This window comes from Phaenicophaeus curvirostris, chromosome 5 (assembly GCF_032191515.1).
Source record: "Phaenicophaeus curvirostris isolate KB17595 chromosome 5, BPBGC_Pcur_1.0, whole genome shotgun sequence".
Lineage (NCBI taxonomy): Eukaryota > Metazoa > Chordata > Aves > Cuculiformes > Cuculidae > Phaenicophaeus > Phaenicophaeus curvirostris.
The window spans coordinates 55,890,597-55,912,895 of NC_091396.1; the positions used below are offsets into that span (position 1 = coordinate 55,890,597).

The 22,299-nt window shown below is 43.9% G+C and overlaps 1 protein-coding gene across 1 annotated transcript in view; it reads right to left on the reverse strand.

The window, feature by feature from the left end:
* Positions 1-22,299, reverse strand: part of CCDC85C (coiled-coil domain containing 85C) — a 112,127-nt gene that overhangs the window by 18,474 nt on the left and 71,354 nt on the right. Inside the window, exon 3 of the mRNA XM_069858824.1 lies at positions 9,510-9,614. Within this exon, the coding sequence (XP_069714925.1) occupies positions 9,510-9,614 (105 nt within the window). The remainder of the gene's footprint in view (positions 1-9,509; positions 9,615-22,299) is intronic.

A 22,299-nucleotide genomic window follows, 5' to 3' on the forward strand; every position in this document is an offset into this window, starting at 1 on the left:
TTTACATAAATAAAGGCGTCTACATCACCCTGTAAATTAGGATCTGTGAAGGTATAAGCAGGAGGCAGTAACGTGCTCACCATCACGTGGAAAATGGGTGGCAGAGCTGGGCAGCAACATGGAAATGTGCTGGGTCTGACTGCAAACCCCAGCCCCAACCATGCTGTCAGAACAAGAGGTCCAGCATATTTTGGTTTTGCAAACGTGTTTATGGCTAAGAAGTTTAAGAAAGTGCCTGAACAATCCCCCAGGGAGCACCTCCAATCAGAGACAGTGTTGGGGGCAAGCATGGAAAACCAGCCGCAAAACCCAGCACCAAGAGCACGGGGCCGCTCTGGCATGAGAGGAGCATCCTCAGACTCTCATGAGGAACAGGCTTAAGTCCCAAAGCACAGCAACCCCATCGCAAGCATAGCACGCGCAGCACTGAGGGCAAGCACCACGCTCACGCAGGCAGCCAGTCCATTCAGAAAGAGAAATCCCCCTTCATGCAGACCTGAGCAGTATTCCTAGGAGATCACACACACACAAAATAATCTCCCATTACTGCCAGCCTGAGAAATTAAATTCCCTGGGTCCCACAAAGGCAGATCAGCCCTCTCATCGTTTCACAGCCTGGGCTGTTTCCTGGGCTTTGCTGCCTTGCAGCTGCAGGGGGGTTAATGGCTGAAACAAAGCAACAGTACCGCTTTACTGAAGCATGACATGGCTTGGGGCTGACACTTCATCCTCCCTTCTTTCGGAGCTCCTTTCCTCCCTGCTGCATCTTCCCACGCCTGTGGCAGCTCTGCCATTGCCGCCACGCACGGCACTCCCGAAGGAGTCTGGCTCCTCTCACGGCCCCGCAGGGACAAGGCCACCTGAAGGCACCCTGAGAGCAGCCCTAGGGCTCTTTGCTGGCTGCAAGGAGATTTCCCAGAGGCATGAGGAAGCCAGCAGCTCAGCTCCTCTGCAAATCACACCGTGCAAAGGGCAGCCTTTCTGAAACCCTGCTGCAGGTCACGCCAAACCTCTCATGCCAGAGGGTGGGACACCCAGAGGCACGGAGCACCCAAGCCCATTGTGTGCCCAGCCTGCCTGGCAGATGATTCAAAGCTATGATGACACTTTGTTATTGTTATTCTATGCCTACTGCGCAGAAAGCCAGCCAGCATCCAGCTCAAAGCAAACCACCCGCTCCCTCCTTGCGCACGGATAGGGCTGCACAGCTCTACGTTCCCAAAGTCACAGCGGGCTGCCTCGCAGCTGTGAGCGCTTGACACCCTGCCACAAGACACAGGAGAAGGAACACGTGGGAGCTCCCACAGATAGACACCGGCTCCCAGCACAACGTGGGTCCCAGCCACTGGCAAAGGGAGCCAGGAGCCATCAGTGCTTGGTATTAGCATCTTCCCTATCAAATAAAGGGACTTTATTGGAGATGCTAATCTCCTTTGGCATAACTTAATTTGCTGTCTTTAATCATAGAGAGCAGCTGGTCATGTAAACATTCAAATCCATGAATTAACTGCTGGGACAGCAGAGAAGCCAGGCAGAGCCAGTCTATACAGCTTAGTCTATACAGTTCAGTCTGTACAGCTCAGCCACCACCTCTGCATCTCCAGATCCTCCATGGCTACCTACTGGAGTAACAAAAAGGGCTCACGTGGTCCTTTTGCTTAACAAAAAACCAATTTAACTGTTTCATTCCTTTCTGAACATAAACATCAAGGATACCCAACAAAAGAATAGCTATTCTCCCACCACAGAGCACTGGCTGTATGGGCTGTGCTGGGGCACCAAAGGAAAGATTTCAGGGACAGAAAAAACAAAGTCAGGACATTGTTTGCAACTATATCTCATCTGCAAACAGGAAGAGCGTCTTTTCTCAGCACGGAGCTAATGGTAGATCACAGCTCCAGCCCTGGGAAACTCCTCGATGCACGTTAATCCAGTGAGCCAGCTTCCGCCAGCACTGGGAGGGGAGATGAAAGCAAATGCTGCTCAGGTTGGTAACAGCGCTGTGGAGCTGGAACAGGTGAACTCTGTTAAAAAGCCCCACCGACAGCTTCAGCTGCACCCTCAGACTGTGAAATTGTTACCAACATGACATACTCGGAGCACTTTCAGCCTGTAACTACCTGATAGAAGCAAACAAGAAGTGTGGCTTCTGGGTACAGAGCGAGCCCATGCTGTACCCACCAACGAAGTGCACTAACTCCAACCGACTCATAGGGGCACTATCAGCATAAGTATTTTGAGACGTGCTAGGATTTTTTTTATAAAGGAATGTTAAGCACATTTGATTTCAGAAAGAGACAGCAGGCACTTTTGAGACTTCCCTGATCTGGAAGCAAATCTGATGCAGGGATGGCCCAGGCAAAAGTCTTTTGGGGAGCGCGTGGAGGATGCACGCACATGCCGGAGGATACCTGCACATGTCTGTATTCTTCCTCCAGGTCTATCTCCATTTAAGCCTGGCTGCCTTGGCTGTTGCTGGCAAAGCATTTTTCTGCCAGGCGTGGGGCAGAGCAAGGGTCTGCCATGTCCCTATCTCTCCCCTGACCATTGCCAGCCCCACACAAACAGATGGGACAGGTGAGCCTGAACCTGAATCTACAGCAGATCCCAAAAACAGGTGAGTTCTTCTCACCTGTCAGTGCCTCTTCTGCTTATCAAATCCCCAAATTTTGTCGTTGCCAAACTTTATGCCAGTTGACTGCCACAGGGAAAAAAAAGCCACCCACAGCTCAGCACCACTGCAACAACTGCTGATGAAGGGCAGCTGCCTTCAGAAACGGATCAGCTTGTACTCAGCTGCTAGTAACACACTCTGAAGCTTCACAGTAGCACTCCCTGGGCTGCAAATTCCAACAAAACTTTCATTTTATTTTCCCTTCCACAGCCCCTGTTACCGCAGCAGAAAAACGGCCGCCTTGAATTTCTCTCTTTGTCTGCTCAACGGCATCCTGGTGATATCAGTGCTGCCAGAGGGAAGTAGCTGCCTTCTGCTGCCTCCTCAAGTCATTGTTTCCCCTTCCCTGTAAATGGACTGTGGCCAATCCCATTGCCAGAGGAAGGTGAGAAACAGGCCTGGGGTCATCATTCTACACGAGCCAGCAACACTCAGCTCAGATGACGGGATGGGATGCAGGGATGGGAGAAGGCGTGAGACCATCGAGCTGCTGCACACAGGATGGTCTTGGGGGAGCGACAGAAGGAACTGAAGGCATTTTGAGAGGCCGCAATGCGATGCTAAAGCTGCAAAAAGCATTCCTGAGAAAGCCAGAGGCACTGGGCAACCTAGGTATCCCCACAGCCGGGGGGTTTCTTGCAGCACTGCAAGGGGCTGGGGACTCCATGGTGTAGTGACAGGACACCTCAGGGCCATGCTAAGATCTCTAGCGCTCAGTAAATGCCCAGATGACTCCCCTGGCTCTCCTGGGCACCACAATGAGAATAGTTGTCTCTGGCTATTTCAAATTTGATTTTAAAAGTCAGGCTGGCTTTAAGAAGCTGATCCAGTTCTCCCTGAGAGGAACAGATTTACTCCCACGCAGGCTGAGGAAGGGAATAACAGACTTGCTCAGGGTCCCCCAGTGAGACCAGGGACCAGGCTTGGGTGACAGCCACGGCTCCCTGCCTACGCTAGGCTGGCACAGGGGCCAGCTTGGTCCTTCCTTTGCAAGGAGCTGTGAGAGAGACACTGAGTCATCTTCTTGCTTTTCTTCTCGTTAGCCCTTGTGTTGAAGAGGATGGAGACCACCATCTCTCCAGCCAGAAGGAGACTGTCACTGGGGCTTGAGTTTAGCTACTACGTGCCCTCAAATTAACTTCTCTTGTTGTTGCTTCTCACAGGCTCAGGAGACAGCCAGCGCATCAGCCAAGGAATCTCTTATCATCTCTTCCCACTCCATCTAACGGCTTCTCTTTACACCTACAGACCACAAACATTTGGGTTTGTTTTTATAATAGCGTGCATGCCATCTGGCAAAATGAAATACGCTTTTCGCAAGTACCTCTACAAGGCAGAGCTACGAAATGCAGCTGTTTGTGATGTCGTGGTGAGAGTCAAGAGAAGGAGCCAAAGAATCCGGTGCTGCAGCCAGGCAGCCAGAGCCATCTCCCAGGGTTTGCATCCTGCTCAAAACAGGCACAGGAAAGAACTGCAATGAGAGACAGTGCTGGGAAGTAGGCAGTCCTCTAAGCCAAGTGCCTTTCACTACAAAACCAGACTTGTCCTGCTTCTTTGCATTTTCCTATGGCCCCTGTCTTTTTTCAAGTAGATTTAGGGAGGAAAATGGAATTGTCTCTTCTCAGCCTGGCCTGTAGTCTAAATCAGACTCCTGAAAGATGCAGCTTTGAATACCTTAATGGAAATCTCAGCTTTTTCCACAGGTACTTATTGTAGTCCCTAGGGAAGTATATAAAAGCTGGGCAGTGGCACTGTCATCACTATCTACTCAAAAGAGGGAGCTTTGCTCAGCTCTTGCAGAGCATATCTGCACGCATTTTCCCTGGAGACTCTCAGTTCCAGAGCTCAGATGAGCACAAGTCCCTTCCTCCAACCACCACATACAGCACCCACAGACACATCCTCCCGCACTCGGCTGGGCACTGTGGGGAGCTCCTGCTTCTCAGCAGCAGGTCACGCAAAAAAACTACCCCAGTACAAACTCAATACAAAAAGTTAAAAGTGGAAGGTGATAGTTGTTTTAACCTAAAACTGATTTCTGTAGAGAGTCATGCCTATGAACTCACGCTCACGCATTCACCAGTACATAGGTGTTCGTGTAGTGTGGTCAGGCTCACTGTGTGTGACACAGAGGACAGAGGACACCCACTAGCAAGATCTAACAACAGATCTGGCATCACTCCTCACTGACAGCAAACTGGGGTTTGGACACATTTTTCACATGCTTTAGGAGTCAACGGTTATTACAGGCTGATCGTTATCTCAGCATCTTGCTTACTCATCCCCCATAAATCCTAGGGAAGCTGCTGCTTGTTGTCTCCTCTCTCTCATTTTGAGCACCTTATCTAAACCTTCCTCTTGGAACCACAGGAAGCACACAGGCACATCACAGTGTAACCTTGCTCCTGTTATCAGGGTGCAGGTCTTCTAGTGATGAGCCATCTGTGCTGCAGCCTTATCACAGCACAGACCTCCTGGTCCTGATGCAAACCACACATCCTGTGGTGTTTACTCATTTGTTTATTGTTGGTTGTGTCTTTGGTCCTCAGCACAGGCCATCCCTGCATCCCCTGCTCTAGCATTCCTGCTAGTGTCTTTACATGCACTTTTCCATTCACACTCCAACCACACTAGCCTTAATATTTCCATTACAAACCTCTACAGTTACCTCCACCAAAAATGGGATTCCTATTACTAACCACATGAACGCTACTAGTAAATTGTAAGTCTAAGCCAGCCAGGCTAGCTCCAATGGTTAGTAAAAGGCTGTTTCACATTTAATGGTGTTTTATGCCAATGTGGATAAACGACTCCTCCAGGCAGCTGGCTTGTGAACTTCTCAAGTGAAGGTACTTCCAACCACAAGAGCACAAGCAGCCCTCAGGCAACCTTCCCACGCCTGGGCACCGGAGACAGGCCTGGGGCACAGCCACAGGGAAGAGGGCAGGAATGTGAAGGTCTGCAAGGGTCCATGAGTCCACGTGCGCAGCCAGGGCACCCAAGAAGATGCCAAAGGGAGCAGAGAAGACACAGAGATGCAAGCTCTGGGCCGTGCCTCAGCCACCACATTCATCCTCAGCTGTGCTACAGTGGCCTCAAATGCATCAGAAGTCAGTAGCTGAGGTTCTACCTTTTAGAAATGAATTGCTGAAACGTGACAATACCAAAATAAGAGCCTTATCGCTGTGGATGGGCAATCTCCTTTTGGACTACACATTCTCCTCGTGTCAGAAACATAACTCAGCAATCATTAGATGTGACCAAAGGTTAAGCACTGTGTACGGTAGCTTTGTGGAGAGTGAGAGACCTTATTGCTGATACTGAGGTGTGGGCAAGTCCACCTCCCAGTCTTCACTCATCATTTGATTAACGGTGGAGGAAACCCATGAGAGAAACAAATGAACTCTTCAGCAACACTATGCTGTTCCAAAAATTAAACACCGCCTTTTAGTGTCCACCCCTGGAGGATCCTGGAGCACTTCGTGCTATTTAGTTTCATGATAAAGAACTGCCTGAAAACGATGCTACGGAATAGGTGATTTCCCACTCAGTTCCTTCAAGAGAAATATTAAGGCACTGACAGATGAAAAGAAGGTACATATATTTGTGGGGAAAAATGTGCACAGTGGCAGGCACAGCTCCCAGTCCTGATTCATAGCACTGTGCCTATAGGGCTCCTCCTCCCTCTGCAATGGCAATTACACAAAACTGCCGTTATTATCTTAAAATTTTCAGTATTACTGAAATGTAATTTCCACCTCACTAGTCAGAAGTGAGACTATATGACTCTGCAATCCAGACTCTTTGGACAATGCCAACAAATAAAACTGAAGGTCAGTAACTCCCAACTGGTACTGTTAAACTCCAGAAAAGCTCTGAGATGGAAGAGTTTGCAGCATAGATTTTGCATCAACTTCTCTGTGCACTCCAGCCACACATCTGAGACTCCCCAGTGTTACTCCTCCAACAGCTTCTGCAGTAAATCAGAGCACCACTGATCTGAGTGCAATAACCCATCCCAAGCACTGTTGCATCCACATGGAGAAGCCATGAAGGTAACGCATGCAGTGCAAGTAAGACATGAATGCAACATGGGTGAAAAAAAATCTGTTTCAGCTACCACAGAAGTACTGAAGCCATAGTAACAGCCCAGATTAGCAAATGAAAGCACAAGCCCTCAAAGGATGCTTTGGGATCATTTCCATCTAGGACTCCCAGACACCAGGCTGGCCACTGGGTCCTCAGCACTGCACTGCTTACAGGTACCTCAGAGTCAGCTCCCATGCCTGGGACATGAACTGACTCAAAGCTGAGCAGGTCTGGAGGCTGCTGGTGATGGGAAAGATTGAGCCAGCCCAACCAGCTTGCCCTGGAGCCTGACACTTCCATCCCAGAGGAATGGCAGGTACCACAGGGAGCTGCTTATTGCCACCTCCTTTCATGCTTCACTCAGAGTCCAAACCTGAGTGAATCACCGTCACCTTCCAAAGGACAAAGGGAGCCTCTTGTACACCATGATATGACTCTGGTTTGCAGTTCCCAGGGCTGGGGAGTTTGACCAGCCTGATATCAGTTCAAGCAAACACGTCACACCTTCCCGTGCAATGGCCAGAAGCTTGTAGGTCAGAACGAACCGCCTGGGACTGCTTTTCCTCAATATTTGGTAACTGCTGCAGACCACAGAGCAAATTTATAATTCAACATCTGCACGATGCTCCATTGACTAAACAATACACACACTGCAATTATGAGTGTTTCTTTATTCTGCATCTTGAGTGTGCACTGGTTTGCATGATCCAAGATCCATCAGAAAACCCAAACTGTTATTAACTGAGGTATGTCAAGGCCATGAAGAGCTGGAGTGATGCCTACGTGCAAACTGTGTGACAGTGAGGGATGTGCTGAGGAACTTCCCCAGAGCTGCACAAGCAGTGACAATGATGAAACCCTGAACGGTCATGACAGTTTTCAAGCTGACACCAACTGCCCACCACTTACCTGCATGAAGCCTGTGTAGGCACAAAGAGGAAAGATTTTGTCACAAACTCATGCCTATTGTCAAAATAAAAAAAAAAAAAGACTGCAGAGAAAGTCAAGTGTGTCTAACTCCGCTTTCTGGGAGGTGCCTGAGACATTCAAAGGCAACTGAATGAATGATTGTTATCCTTTGTCACAAAAATAATACATGATGTCAAGCCACAAACCAAAGGGAAGTGGCTATGTAAGTGATGTGGATTTGGATCCCAGAGCTGGTTCTGGTTTTCCTCTATCATCTTCCCACAAAGACGGCACAACACAGCCAGGATTACAGATGAAGGTGAGCGCCATGCAGCACCTGGGCCTCTCCATAAACACCTCTTCCTTGAGGAGGGAGGAAAAGCAGGGACAAGTGGCCTGGAAGGGCTCCAGCAGGCAGCACTGTCTGCCGCCAGCCCCCACATATCCATGGTGAGCTGCAGGAGCCAATGCTCCACCAGAGAAAACTCCTGCCAGCTCCCAGCTCAGACATTGCAACTCTGCAGAAAGCAACCAGCCGTACACCAGCCTGACCTACAAGATAAACATAAAATTGTGTGTAGTCGCACTCCTTGGGGCAACCAGCACAGGCTGATGGCACATCCCTGACCTGGAACCGAGCTGGGAATCAAAAGCCTGAGCACAAGGGAAATGAAGCAAAATCCACAAAACCATAAGGCACTAGCACAGCCAGAAAAACATCCCCAGGCTCATATCTTTCTGCCCTCCTTATAAAGTCTCCTGCCTTTATATATGGTGCACAAAGTTACAGAAGTGGATATTCAACCACAGCCTTCCATTGCATTTGCCTGGTTTTGTCCCTTTTCTTTTGGCTGGAAGGTGTCCATCTATCCTACAGTTCAGCAGGGATAGAAAGGGGCTCTGATTTCACATTTGAGTTTTATTTATGCAAATTTTGTGATATTATTATTACTCCATTTTTTAGAGTTCTAAGAGGCACACTAAATCTACAGAATTACTTTTACCCAAGAAGGTAGCGAATGTATAACTGGTCCTGCGGTATCCACAGCTCTGCTGAACAGTACCCTGGGTGTGGAGCAGAAGACGTAGGGCAGCAGGGATGCTCCCTGAGCTGTGCTGCCATCAGGCTCTTGCCCAAGTTCATAACACTTGCAGCTGACTCAGAGCAGGATTCCCTGACTGCATCTATGCTTCTGCAATTTGGAAAACAATGTCACCAAGAAAATGTAGTGTCTCAGGCAGTCAGGCAAACATCTGGAAGAGACAATCATCTGGCAGGGATCAGCCTCCTCAGCCATGGCTGGTGCACTAGTGCAGATGGAGCCCCGGTACAGCAGTACAGTATCCACCTTTCACAAGAGGCTTTAATCAAGATTGGTTTGTTTGAGAAGCAGCAGCACAGGCAAATCTTAAGATAAACATCATTTGTGATACAGAAAAACCTTCTTAAAGAATTTAAACACTAAAGCAACCTTGACCACACGCTGCCAGGCACTTGGCAAACCATCTTTTGCCTCATATGACCAGCTTTTTGACAGCAGGTACATAGAGCATTTTAAAAGGAGCTGCAGTTATAACAAAGATTCACCTTTGCTTTAGGAGTGACCATCAGCCAACTGGAAAAACCCATACTAGGAAGTTGATGATCCAAACTCAGGTAAAGATCAATGTTTCCAGGGGCTCCCCATGCTCCCAACAGCTGCAAGTTTCAGCTGCACGTTTGCACTATCAGTTTCAGGGTGAATTCTCAGCTAGGAGAGCTCCCTCATGATGTTCATGTGCCCACTTTCAGGGAAATACATAACTCCGTCTGTATAGGTAAGGAAATGTCTCTTACGTTTTGCAGTGCGTCTTGATACTGCGGCAGTGATGAGAGCTGCGACTCAGAGTGGTACGGGGACAACCCTTTCCTCAGAGTCCTCAGGTCCCCCATGCTGGACTGCTGCAAAGACAACAGAAAACAGGGCAGCCCATATTAACAAGAAGAAGGAAAGCTGTAACCCTCCTGCTGTATCGGCTTTTCCTACAATGGCTTCTGTCTGATGATCTGTTCGCATTACTTTTCCCTGCAATAGCAGTGACTCTGAACATTGTAATAAAATGCTTTTCCCATGCCCTTGTTTTCTCCACATCTGGAGAAAACATTTGCAAGCAGCTAGAGGTGAACAGTTCAGTGTCTAATCCATTGATACAGCAAAAAGGCATCCTTATTTTACTTAATTTCCTACCCGCTCATTAAATACATTTGTTAAGATGCATGTGAAAAAATATTTTTAAGACTCCAAATTAAATCAAAGTCAGCAAAAGAAATCCACTAGGAGACCTTTTCTAGATTTTTCTTTTTCAAACAGCACAGGCTATACCAATCACCTGCATGTGGAAAGCAATGAGAACTTGTAAACAGTGCTGCTGTGACTCACCTACTCTTGCAAAATGTGTGTGACAGGAACAGTTTCTTATTTGGTTATAAATGTGCATGCACCCACTGGTCTTAAACAAAGTAAAATAAATAAAGTTAGTCTATATGACCCTAGAAACTAGATAAATGCAATCAGTACTCTGCATTCAAAGGGAGAAGTAGCACTGGCTGTCGAGAGCACTGAATAAACCTCTGAGAAAAAGTTTCTGCATCATGCTACTAGATCTCAGCCTCTGCAATTCTGAAACGGGACGGAACAGTCCTAGAATGAGAATAGTTTCTCATTTATAAAAGCACAGCTGTAAAAAGCCAATACACAATTGGCCAGAAGCAGAGGTCTGGGAGAAGACTATATCTTTTTATTACCAATAAACATCCTCATTAACTTCTCATATTTTTAAGAGTATCAAGCAGTGCACTGTCCTCTATTTTAAATCTATTAAATCATGACCTTTGACCTCCATTAAGACTTTTGACTTGCATTTTCTATAGAAATTATGTTTTCTACTTCAAAAGAACCACAGAAAAGCCACTGGTGCAATAAAATTTAATAGGAAATCTCATAAATCAGCTGAACTGTATATAAACACTCTTCGGTAACCCCAAAGGCCTGACCATAACAGAGACTCTGGAGACTGTGGCTGCACACAGATCTCTGGAAACATGGAAAGTTCATTTTCATTGCTTGCACTCATCTAGCAGAGAAGAACTGGTGCATTCAGAGTAGATACGTCACTTTCTGTCAGTATCTGAAATATTTTCTTGTAGCCACAAGGCCTGCCTGGGACGTGTTCAGCTTTTGTCTTATTTCAAAATGTTCTTCTCTTAGGTAAAAACATCTAGTGTGACCCAGTGCTTTTACAACCATTCTGGCACACTCACTCTATCAACTTTCCTTTTACAAACTGTGAAGAGAAGGGCAGTTTTCAAAAAAGCCATCATGAAAAATGGATGCTAGTCCTGTTTCATCCAATCTGCTGGGAATTGTTGTACCTCGCGTGGAGTGGAGTGATAAGGAATGACTTCAGCATATTGGATGTCTGGGATTTCCCTGAATTTACAAGGTGGCATCAGAGAAGATCGTGGCCTACATTTCTTTCACATTTTACAATAAGAAGTCAGAGATGGAAAGATCTGAAGGAGATAACTCACTCTGGCGCTAAAAAGGGACGGCTGCAAAACTGAGTTTCCTCTACTATGCCTAGGAGTTTCCGACAAAATACCTTCAAAGAAAGGAAGATGATGACAAGACTCTTAAGTTTACTGTCCCTGTCCCAGGCATGTAATGTGTAGGGGCTTCTTGGTGGTTATACTGAGAGGTTTTTACCCAGGCTGTCTGCACTTCCACTGCCTGGCTGTGTGCAACCCATTCTTCACTATTGTACATGCACAGGAGGGAGAGCAACCTCCTGCAGAGGTCCTGACACTCTGCTACCACTCCTTTAGTTTGTTAGCTCAGGAGTTGATGCATCCTTCCTTGGCATCTGTGATGAATGGGCAGTTGCATAGGCAAAACAAAACAAAATCAGAAGAAAACAGCAGAGCAAAAATGCGAGGTGCTAGCTTTACACTGGAGATCCCAAAGGTTAAAGGCTCGGCTCCAGAAGGACGTGCACTGCATCACCAGTGTTTAGAGGCCCTGGATTGCTTTAGAATTCTGCAAACTGCACCAAGACAAGGTGCCACATGCTTATGGAGAAACAGGAGCATAGAAGGGGCATGTCCATATGTCTCCCAAAAACTTACATACCGTGTGTTTCATCACACTTCAGGCTCTCCTCATAGAATCATACAATAACCAGGTTGGAAGAGACCCACCGGATCATCGAGTCCAACCATTCCTATCAAACACTAAACCATGCCCCTCAGCACCTCGTCCACCCGTGCCTTAAACACCTCCAGGGAAGGTGACTCAACCACCTCCCTGGGCAGCCTCTGCCAGTGCTCAATGACCCTTTCTGTGAAAAATTTTTTCCTAATGTCCAGCCTAAATCTCGCCTGGCGGAGCCTGAGGCCATTCCCTCTTGTCCTGTGCCCTGTCACTTGGGAGAAGAGGCCAGCACCCTCCTCTCTACAACCTGCTTTCAGGTTGTAGAAGATCAAAATGCTTCGTCCACCAAAGGAAGTAAGGCAACCAGACCTAAGTGTGGTCAATATGCAGTATCATACTGCCATTGCTAAAAATATGCTCATTTAAATGGATTTAATTTAACTGCCCTATGTTCCTGCCTGAAGCAAGAGCCTGCGTTAATTTCAATTTGGGTTAAATTGGTTGAAATATACAGATACCATCAAAAATCTGCTCTAACAAGTGTTTCTAATGGATTAGTTCTATTGCTTTTTCTTTAAGCAAATTCCATTTAAGACAGTGCACTTGTGTGTGACAAAGCTATTGGTAGGTTGTTTCAGTGACTGCTGATTATGAATCTGACCTAATGCATTCAATCTGATGGAAAGATTCCCACTGAGCTCAACGAACATCAAAACAAGCTCTTAATTAAAGAAAAGAGAGGGAAAAGGAAGAAAATAAAAGGAAAAGAAAAGCAAAAGAAGAGGTATCTAAGAAATAAAATTGCTTGACAGAGATCTATCTAGTGGAGGAATGAGTTGTTTCAGGCATGGAATGGGTTGGGGAGGGTAAGAAGGGTCTTCATCTGTCATCATTTATAATGCATTCATATTGGAGATGACCAAAGAAACACTTTTTCCTAGCGCTGTCAGCAGAAAAGCCAGTCCTTTCACAAGCATTCCACTCAATCCAATATTCCTTCTATATTTTCGAGAATTTGTTGCAAAATGTATCTTCCTCTATGTATTTTTACAACTGCCTGCCAATGACAGTTCTGCACTATTTATTTTCCATGCACTAAAACTGAATGTGTATTTCTTCGCCAAAGAAGGAAAACTGCTTTTCTTCCTTTTTAAAACTCAATTGGTGCAGCGACACGTATTCATCAGACCTCCCTAAACATTTATGCATTCATTGGGCTTCGCTATCAGTATTAGAGCTAACCAGGAAAAGAATGTGAATCCCTCATTAAAAAGCGATACGACTAACGATGCATCAGAACGAATAGCCATTACTCCACTTAAGCCTAAATTAAAAATCCTGATATTTGCATTGTCAATTCGCTCACAAAATGAAATCTCTTATTACCTTACCCAATTTTCATTACTGAGATGTAAGTGGATCCCAAATTGCTTTTCTAGTCAGAACGGCATTTTTAAAGTACAATCCCTGATCATCTCTGTTCATCATCATTGTTGGAAATTATCTCAATTAACGGGCAACATGTCTATAATAAATTACCCTTCGCGTAAAATCACTTCCTATTTCTGTGGTTTCAAGGCATTTATCACCAAAATAATTTTCATCTGAAATAAAACTCTATGGGAGAGAGCTGTTTCAATTGAACTTTAATTGGGAACGTTATGTAAGTTGAGGAGCAGAGAGAAAGAGAAAGAGGGACACAGAAAAGGAGATTGAGGAGACTTACAAGTCAGGCTTTACTTAACATGATCAAATTTACAACTTGCATATCCTGAAATACACTTGTCCCTGGCAAAGGTGAACAACTAGGCACTGACTACTCTGGAGCAGCTCTTGCTCTTTTACTGTGATATTTTTTCAAAGCCTTGTTTCACTCAAACATTAAAAGAAATTTAAAATAAGAAAAAGAAAGGAAATATAGGAAAATAGAGCATCTCCTGACTTTCACAGTAGCACAGAAGTACTCCATCTCCATCTAACTCAGCATTACTCTGCCTGGTGTCGACACCCTTTACTAAGCATGCAGACAAACCTGTAGACCCAACCTGTGCTACACACTACCAATGCTCCACAGTCCTCCCTCAGACACAATAACTCTTCATTATCTGGAAATAACAAAATGACATTTATTGCTAAATTTTTCAACCAGACAGAACTTAAAGTGACCCTGGAAGGTAACTGCTCCTGGACCAAAGCCCGAGATCCTTGTCAGCCCTGTTATGAAAGAGATGGACCTAGACGTGCCCCTCCTGGCAGAGAAGGGAGTTCTGCCTACTTGTACCAGTGAGAAAGGAACAGGACCAACAAATCAGGTTTTTAGGAAAAAGACTACAAATGCAACTTTTCCTCTGTCTAGAAAACAGAAGCAATTTGATTATTAACATGGGTGGAAAGTGTTTTTTTCCATAAAAATTAATGCATCATTTTAAATACTGCAGATAGAAATTAAAGTCTTGGTGCTTACCAAAGCCTAAAATTATAATTTTTAAAAAATCAACAAACACTTGTTCCTATCAAACCCTTCTATCCTGCTAGCAGGGAGAAGAAATGGTGGTCTATGACTTTTTGACCTGATGTGCTGAGAGATTCAATTTGAAAATAACACAAATAACACAAGAAGATGGATGGTGTTTGTGGTATTTTAAGGTCAAAGTACTAAGAAGAAACATTAATTTTCCTTTTCATTTCCGTCCAGTAAAGTCAGATCAGCGCAGTGGCCATGTTGAACCAACTGTGAAGATAAAGTGTTGAAAACTGTTGAAGTTAGACAATTATGCTTTCTGTTACAGAAAGACAGAAATCTACTTCACAAATATTCCTCAGCATTTATAAAAGCGACACTGTCAGCTTCCAGTAATTCATGAATTAGCATTCAAAACAGGGGTGTTACATAAGTTGTCTTTAATTGAAAACACTGTTTTCTCCTTTCATGTAAGTTGTAACAGCGGAAGACTGAACAGAGGTTAAAAAAAAAAAAATCATAAATAATCAGTTTGACCCTGGGCCCTGCAGAAATATCAAAGCCTTTCTAAAGTCACAGTTTCCCTTCTCCCCACAGACTGTGGGGTTACCTTGCAGCAATCTGGGTGTCTATACAAGGGAATCACATGCCTAAGTGTATCCGAGGCACCCACAGAGGCTTGGCAGATGTGATGAAGAGCTGCTAGAGACCCGCAGCCTTCTGGTGCATGGCAGGAACCAGGAGAGACAGCCCTGATGGCACCTAAGGACTTTGTCGGAGCACATGAGATGCTGCTCTCCTCACTTCTTTGTAACTCATTTGTAACCTTCTGCATTGCGAAAGTTTCATCTCCCCCTCAACATGCTAGATAAAAATAAAACCAGCACCAATTCGAGAGCCAGCAGTCCTGCAAAGCTTCTTTTGTTTACCTCTAGGAGGTCCCTTTATAAAGGGATGGAAAAATGTGTCCAGAATGAAGAGGAGAAGCAAGCATATGTGTGTCACCAACAACAGACTTCCCAGAGGACTTTCATTTCAGAGGCTTTATAATAATCAGCTTCATTTTCCTACAATGCAGACCCACTGGCACTAAGCTCAAGAGACAGCAGATTACACACTGCACCACTTAAATTTATTAATATTATACCTTCTATTCAACATATCATTAGAAGATATTATGTACCTTAACATGAAATACAAAGAGATAGAAAGGAATACTGTGTTTAACTCAATACCAGCAATAGAAAATACCCTTATTAGTTCAGAAGATTTTCTTTGGACAAATGAATACACAACGCCATCACTAAGGCCCCAGACAGACAGGTAATTTCCATGTTCAGTGGCTACTCCACCTTTTTAGAAAGCACAGGATTTCCTTTATCTGTCATTCACATATCAGGGTGAACCTGGTCCTTAGCAATAGGGTATCCCATCCAGACCATGCAAGCCCATAAGGATTCGGGCTTATCATTTGGGTAATTCCCTATATAAGAAAAGGTCTCTATGAAAAAAAATGTCATTCTTATTTGATATTCTAGTTTTACTTGATAAATCTTGGATGGATAAATCTAAATGGAAAACTTTGCTGAGAACATGCCTTTTGATTATATGTATTTGTGAAGAGAAAAGAGGAAGGTTTTATTTCAGTCCACTGGGTCAGACTGCCTTGATCTTTATGGACTCTTGTACTGCCCATTACCTGAATTACTTGCCTGTCACTGTAATATAAATTCTTAAACCTACCAGCAACAATTTTCTAAACCATAATTGTTCCAGTAATTGAAACTGCCTCAATTTTGGCCCTTAACAAACCACCATTTGCAACTGGGTAATTAAATGGAAGGTTTAGTTCAAAATCTTTTCCTGCAACAATTTAGCCACAGAAACAGCTTCTTTTCAGGCAGGTAAATAGCTTTGATTTGGAGTTGGTAAAAACTCAGGTGTCACTAACCAATGTCTTTTGCACAAGTACAGGAGGAAAATAAAAAATAATTAGGGGCATATTTAATACATTCAGACGATTAAGAAATGGAAATTGTCAATATTAGCATGTGAAAGAACAAGCAATCAGAGCCATAAACAACCAGCAACAATAATAAAAGGCAGTCCCCAGATCCAAGAAGCTGTTTGTGGATGCATTAGCTCTCTCCACCTTACTGAAATTTCATGGCAAGCTGTTGCAGTCAGCCGACTAGAAGGGAACAGAAGAACATATATTAAAAATATATTTTTTCATCTCAGAAAACACTGTCTTTACCACAGATGACTAAAACAAGCTGGTCTTATGCGTAGCACTTGACAAGACATTACTATTATTTGAACTTTACTATTATTTGAACATTACTATTATTTGAACCCCTTTTGCCATATTAATGAATAAAATCTTGCAGAACCCTTTATTAACCGGGCAAATATTAACATCTTACTATCTCGATTTAGAGCATGGTGACCCCACAAATCGTTGATTAAGGTTGATCAGCTGACTCTTATTCACATCTACAGATATTCTACCACATCCAAAGAGTTCAATGGCACTATGAGAACACACCACTCTGTAAGAACAACCTGGCCCAAGGTATACTTACTAAGTCCAGCAGAGCAGTGATATTTTGCTGAGGCAAAGCAGTGGAAACACATCTCAAATAATGTGAAGGAGACCCTGCAAAGCTCCTGCTTTGTGCAGCTCCCACGGGGGCACCAAGGCAATGGTCCTGCTTTCTCTTGACCTCTGCACAACATGCAAGCAGCTATTTCAGGAGGTCCCATGCCCCAGGGAACTTCCCCCAACACAAGACCCTGCACAAAGATTTCCTCCTTATCTCATTAATCCATGTTTTAGGCTCTTATGCACCAGGAACTTGAGGGATGTGCAATTTCACTGTGTGAAGGCAGCAAATAATTGAATTAAGGGTCAGTAATTGCAGTTATCACTACAAGGCATATTCAAGCAAAAATAAGCTCAGCAAAGCATGTGTCTGACTTTAAGTCTACGTGAAGAGTCCCATTAGCTTCAACAGCATTTATCAGGCAGGCTGCAAATTACATACATGAGAGTGCAGTAAAAAAAAATGAACGTATTTGATTTTGAAAGAATTCTGCAAATAAGAAAAAAAATTAAGGGATGAGATTAAAACTATTTAACATATTCCATGTCATGTAATAATATGAGCTTTTTGTAACAGGGCAGATTAAATTCCTTTACATTGGTTCATATCCCTGTTGTATGTGCAGCACATCCAGGGATCATTCCTTAAAGTGGTGACAAAGGCTTTAGAGGACGATAGTCTGCCAAGGCACCTACTCTTCCAATTCCCACTCCAGCATTCAGCTAGCAAGTCACAAGTGCAACCTCGGCCAGTTTCATTAGTAAAGCAATTTCCAGTTATTCACGTGGAATTGGAAATGGTGTGACCCTGAGAATGAGGTGCATTGCCCTTGTACAGAAGCAGCACAGGGAGCTATGAGGATGCATTTGAATATTTTGCCACACATGGTTCTCAGCCATCTGCAAACACAACATAGGAGTGAGCATTCACTTCTGCCTGTGATCTGGCTTTCCCCTCATATCTTGAGCTGTGTTCATACAAGCTGGTTATGGCTTAGTGCCACCTAGTTAACTAAGCTTCACATGGTGGGATACGGAAGAGAATCGGGGTGGAGGCGGGAGGGGTTGCGGTAAAACTCACGGGTTGAGATAAAGACAGTTTAATAGAACAGAAAAGGAAGAGAAAAATAATAATAAAAATCATAACAGAATATACAAAGTGAGTAATGCACAGTGCAATTGCTCACCACCCAAAAATCACTGCCCAGCCCATTCCCAAGCAGGAATCCCTCTGCTCCACAGCCAATTTCCCCAGTTTATACACTGAGCATGATGTCATATGTTATCAAATACCCCCTTGGCCAGCCTGGGTCAGTTCTCCCTGCTGTGTCCCCTCCCAGGTTCCCATGCACTCTGAGGCTGGCAAGTCAGTATGAGAAGCTGAAGAAAATTAACTTTATCCCAGCCAAACCTGGGACAAAGCTAGAGACGGAAAGCAGCAGATTTCATATGGTTGCAATGGTGACAACTGGAATTCTCTGTTGTCGGGGAGCTTACATTTTGCTTAATAAATAGCAGGAGACAGGACAGTCAGTAAGAGGCTTAGAAGATTTTGCCATGTAAAACCACTCTTGGAAAAATATTAGTATCTCAGTGGGGTAGAGGCAATAAAAGCAATGCAAGTTTCAAACCTCTTCATTCTCTGTAGCAATTGAGGTAGGGAACTTCAGTACACAGAAATATTCAAAAGCGTCTGTATTTTTTTCCTCTTGTTTTACATCAGCAGAGAAAGATCAACCCTGTAACTCACGGGAGACTCAGATAATCAGCTCAAACCAAATTGCAGTACATAATTATAATCACACAACTGGCAGGCTTTGCTCAAGAGAGAATATCGACTGGCACAGCTGAGATTCAAGCATCACAGCCTATAACCCAAATAGAAAATGCAGCTCAATAGTTAACAAAGCCAAATGGAGCTATAACGATTGACATTGGGTGTAGTCCATGTCTGGTTTGTAGCTTGTAGTGATGAGTAGCAGAGTGGGAAGGGGTTGGGGATGGCTCATTAGCAGCAAATCAGTCTCTTCATTTGGGACGTGAGAAGGAGAAGCTAAGGAATGCTGCCCTCTCTTCTGGAGGACCACTCAGATGTTCAAAGCTCTTTGCTGAACCAGGACTTGAACAGCCAGGAAGAATCAGCTGCCGTCAGTCTTAATTTTTATGAAACAGTTTGAACATGCTTTAGAAGACTCCTATAAATTTGCATATTTGGCTTCATGAAAAGCAAAACAAAACTGAAAAATTCATCACAAATTTACAGTTTGGGGTAAAGCCTCATTTTTTTGCAAAAGCAAAGAACAATTAACACCCTTCCCACACTTCTCCAAATTGTTTTCAGATATCAAACACTGAATTTTTCTCGAGCTGGTCGTGAATTTGGCATTGCTTTTATGCCTCTGCAGCTACTGCTAGTTTCCCCTTGAAACATTTTTCCATCCTTCTCAGACTGACTGATCACCTCTCCATACATTACAAACACACAAAATGTGGCTTCTTCATAGTCTAATCTAACTGCAATTAAGAGCTCTTTTGTCCCTGACTCTGTCCTCATATATAGGAAAAAAGTGGAACCTAGCAAAATTATTACAAAGCTGGTTAAGCATAGGATATGACTAATCCCACATTTCACAGCTGGAGGTTAAAATGAGCCTCATTAAACCCAGTGTTCTTGCTCACCCACAACAGGAACAAATGGGGCATGCAGAGTTCTTCCTGCGTGCATCTCTCTCACACTTACACAGAAATTCAGCTCCAGTCCATCGAAAATTTATAGTTAAATTGAAAGAAATTATATGATTGTCTCAAATTCATAACATACTATAAACACTAGTTTTCTGTCTATCTGTTAATCATCCAGCTTTTAACACGAGTTGCAAAAACTCGTTTCTGTCATTGATTCTGCACCTATGAATGGAAGGTGAATACCAAGAGAATATTTATTTCTGGTATGTAGCAACTCAAGACTGATGTCCACAGTCAACAGAATGAACCCCACTGTTTTAAAGGACTTGAAAGTATTTTGGATGCAAGTCTGAGACATTTTTGAAGTGTACAGCTCAAATTTGAGGGAAAAACTTCACTGTACTCAAGAAATATACCTTAGCTACTTAAACGTTACTTCCACTTATTTGACAGCAAATCAGTCAGATCAGTCTCATCATTTTAATTCCTAAAAGGACATACTTCTTATACATAGAATGGATTTGCATGCTATGTTTTTTTGAAGCTTCTGCTGTTACAGCTAATGAAGCTACATTTGGGGGGATCCTGTTAACATTTCTTGCATTTACACATGTAAGCAAAGCAATGCAATTAGAGGTCTAAATCAACATTTGGAGAGTGGTCTCATGAGAGAAGGTTTTCATAAAAACCTGGTTCTGCATGAGCTGTACTCTAAAATGCATGGAGTTCTGTAGAAAGTCTTACCATTGACTCGAAATGAATGAGGATGAGGCCTCAAACATGCATCTCCTTTTGATTAGTTAAAATTAATACACAGCTAAACATTTAAACAGCGCATACAACCGGTAATATAGTAACCTAGGGCATGTCCCCTTCAGTTTTCTGAATTTAAATGGAGACCAAATGCACTGGAAAGCTTTCATGTCTGAGTTGCTCTCTATTACAAAAAAATTCAATTTCCCTTGTGAGACCTTAAATTAAAGCAATTATACTTATCTTCCTCACACACAAACATTAGGTAGACTTTGGGGAAATAAGACAGGTTTCTAATTTTGTTCTGCTCATGGTGAGCACGTGCAACGCTCCTAGCCCAAGCTGTGGCCTCACAATAGAACTCCAGAGCCTCAATTCAAGGAAAGGCCCAAATATTAAGACCCAATAGCAACTCTGAGAGCTTGGCACAACAGCAGCTGATAATAAAACAACAGAGGAAATTGCACTCCTACTCTCCTGGAGCCAGCCAGTACACTGTGGGCAATTTCTTTTTCTCCTCCATCCTTCTCTCTTCAGGAAGGGATCATGCTCACTTCTGAATGGCATTTACATCTTTGTCCTTTGCAATACTGACGATTTGCAGGCTCTCTTAAATCCCAGATTTTTTTTCTGTAATTTTCAGAACAATATACTAGAAACTGGCTGCTGAATACACATTTGTACCAAGTTCACATTTGCTTAAAAAGAATTGAAGCAGACTGTATATATACTCACCATGGAAGCTCCTCACTCAAAAATCTCAGCTCTGTGTTAACAGCAGTGGTTACAGGTATTAATTACTATAATTGTACTATCCGTACATCTAAAGCCTTCTTTTAATTCAGGCTAAGCATGCAGTTTCTCAAGAATAAGACTAAGCACAGTTTTCAAGACCTTCCAGGGATACTCTGAATCCCAGTCAGCTAGCTGGCAGATACTGAAATGCTGTGAAGTGCTGCTAATACTGAAGTCTATATGGTCATTTCAATTAAATACTTAGATGTTTCTGATAAATCCCAGATTGTCCCCTCCTTAGAGAAGATTTTTTTCATATTTCTGCTCTGCACTAGGGGTCCTGAAATTTCCCCTGAAAGAAGCACCAGGACCTCACTGTCAAATGTCCAGTTACTTACAAGTCTCACCTACCCAACATATCTGCTCTGTTCAAAGCAGAAGTTTTTGAAACACAGGTGTGCCACATGCCCCGGGCATCTCTGAGTGGGGAAGGCATCTCTTGAGAGGAAAGGGTGTGATTACAAACCATTTAAGAAGCAGCAAGGGGTATAGACTTAAGGGGTCTATTCTCTGCATGGACACTTTCAGCTCAGAAGAACAGAAAGTAAATATAGTAGTCTCCCATCTCAGGAGACGTGGAAGGCATCCTCTCATCAGGCCAACAAGAGACCACAATAGAGAGGTTAATACTAGCTCTCCTGGGCATTACCCACAATGACACAGAGGAAAATGAGAACTTCTCCCACATGATGTTGCATAGAATAATTGCTTGCACACAGCAGAACTTAGTTCATTTATTCTCTAGATAATTTGAGGCTATAAAAGTGATGCCTGTGAAGCTGTCCAAAGCCAACAACCAACATTCTTCAGAGCTTGCATTCATCTTCTTTACACCTCAACTAAAATATTAGAAAACAAAGCTGTCAATTAAGCCTACACACCAGAAACACATTTGGATTGCACCTCTCCTATAAAAGGGAGCTAGAAACAAAGCAAGGATTTCCACTGCACCTTCCCACATAAAAATACCAGCCCAGGTAAGACATCAGCCAAAAATACCAGCCCTGCAAGTCACTAATGCTGCTTGGGAACTCAGCATGTACCTCTCCCCTTCCTTGATCATGTGCATACGGAGGAGAGAAACCAGCTAGCCTTCTGAGAAAGGCTAATACCATCAGCCCCAGGACATTGAGGTCCC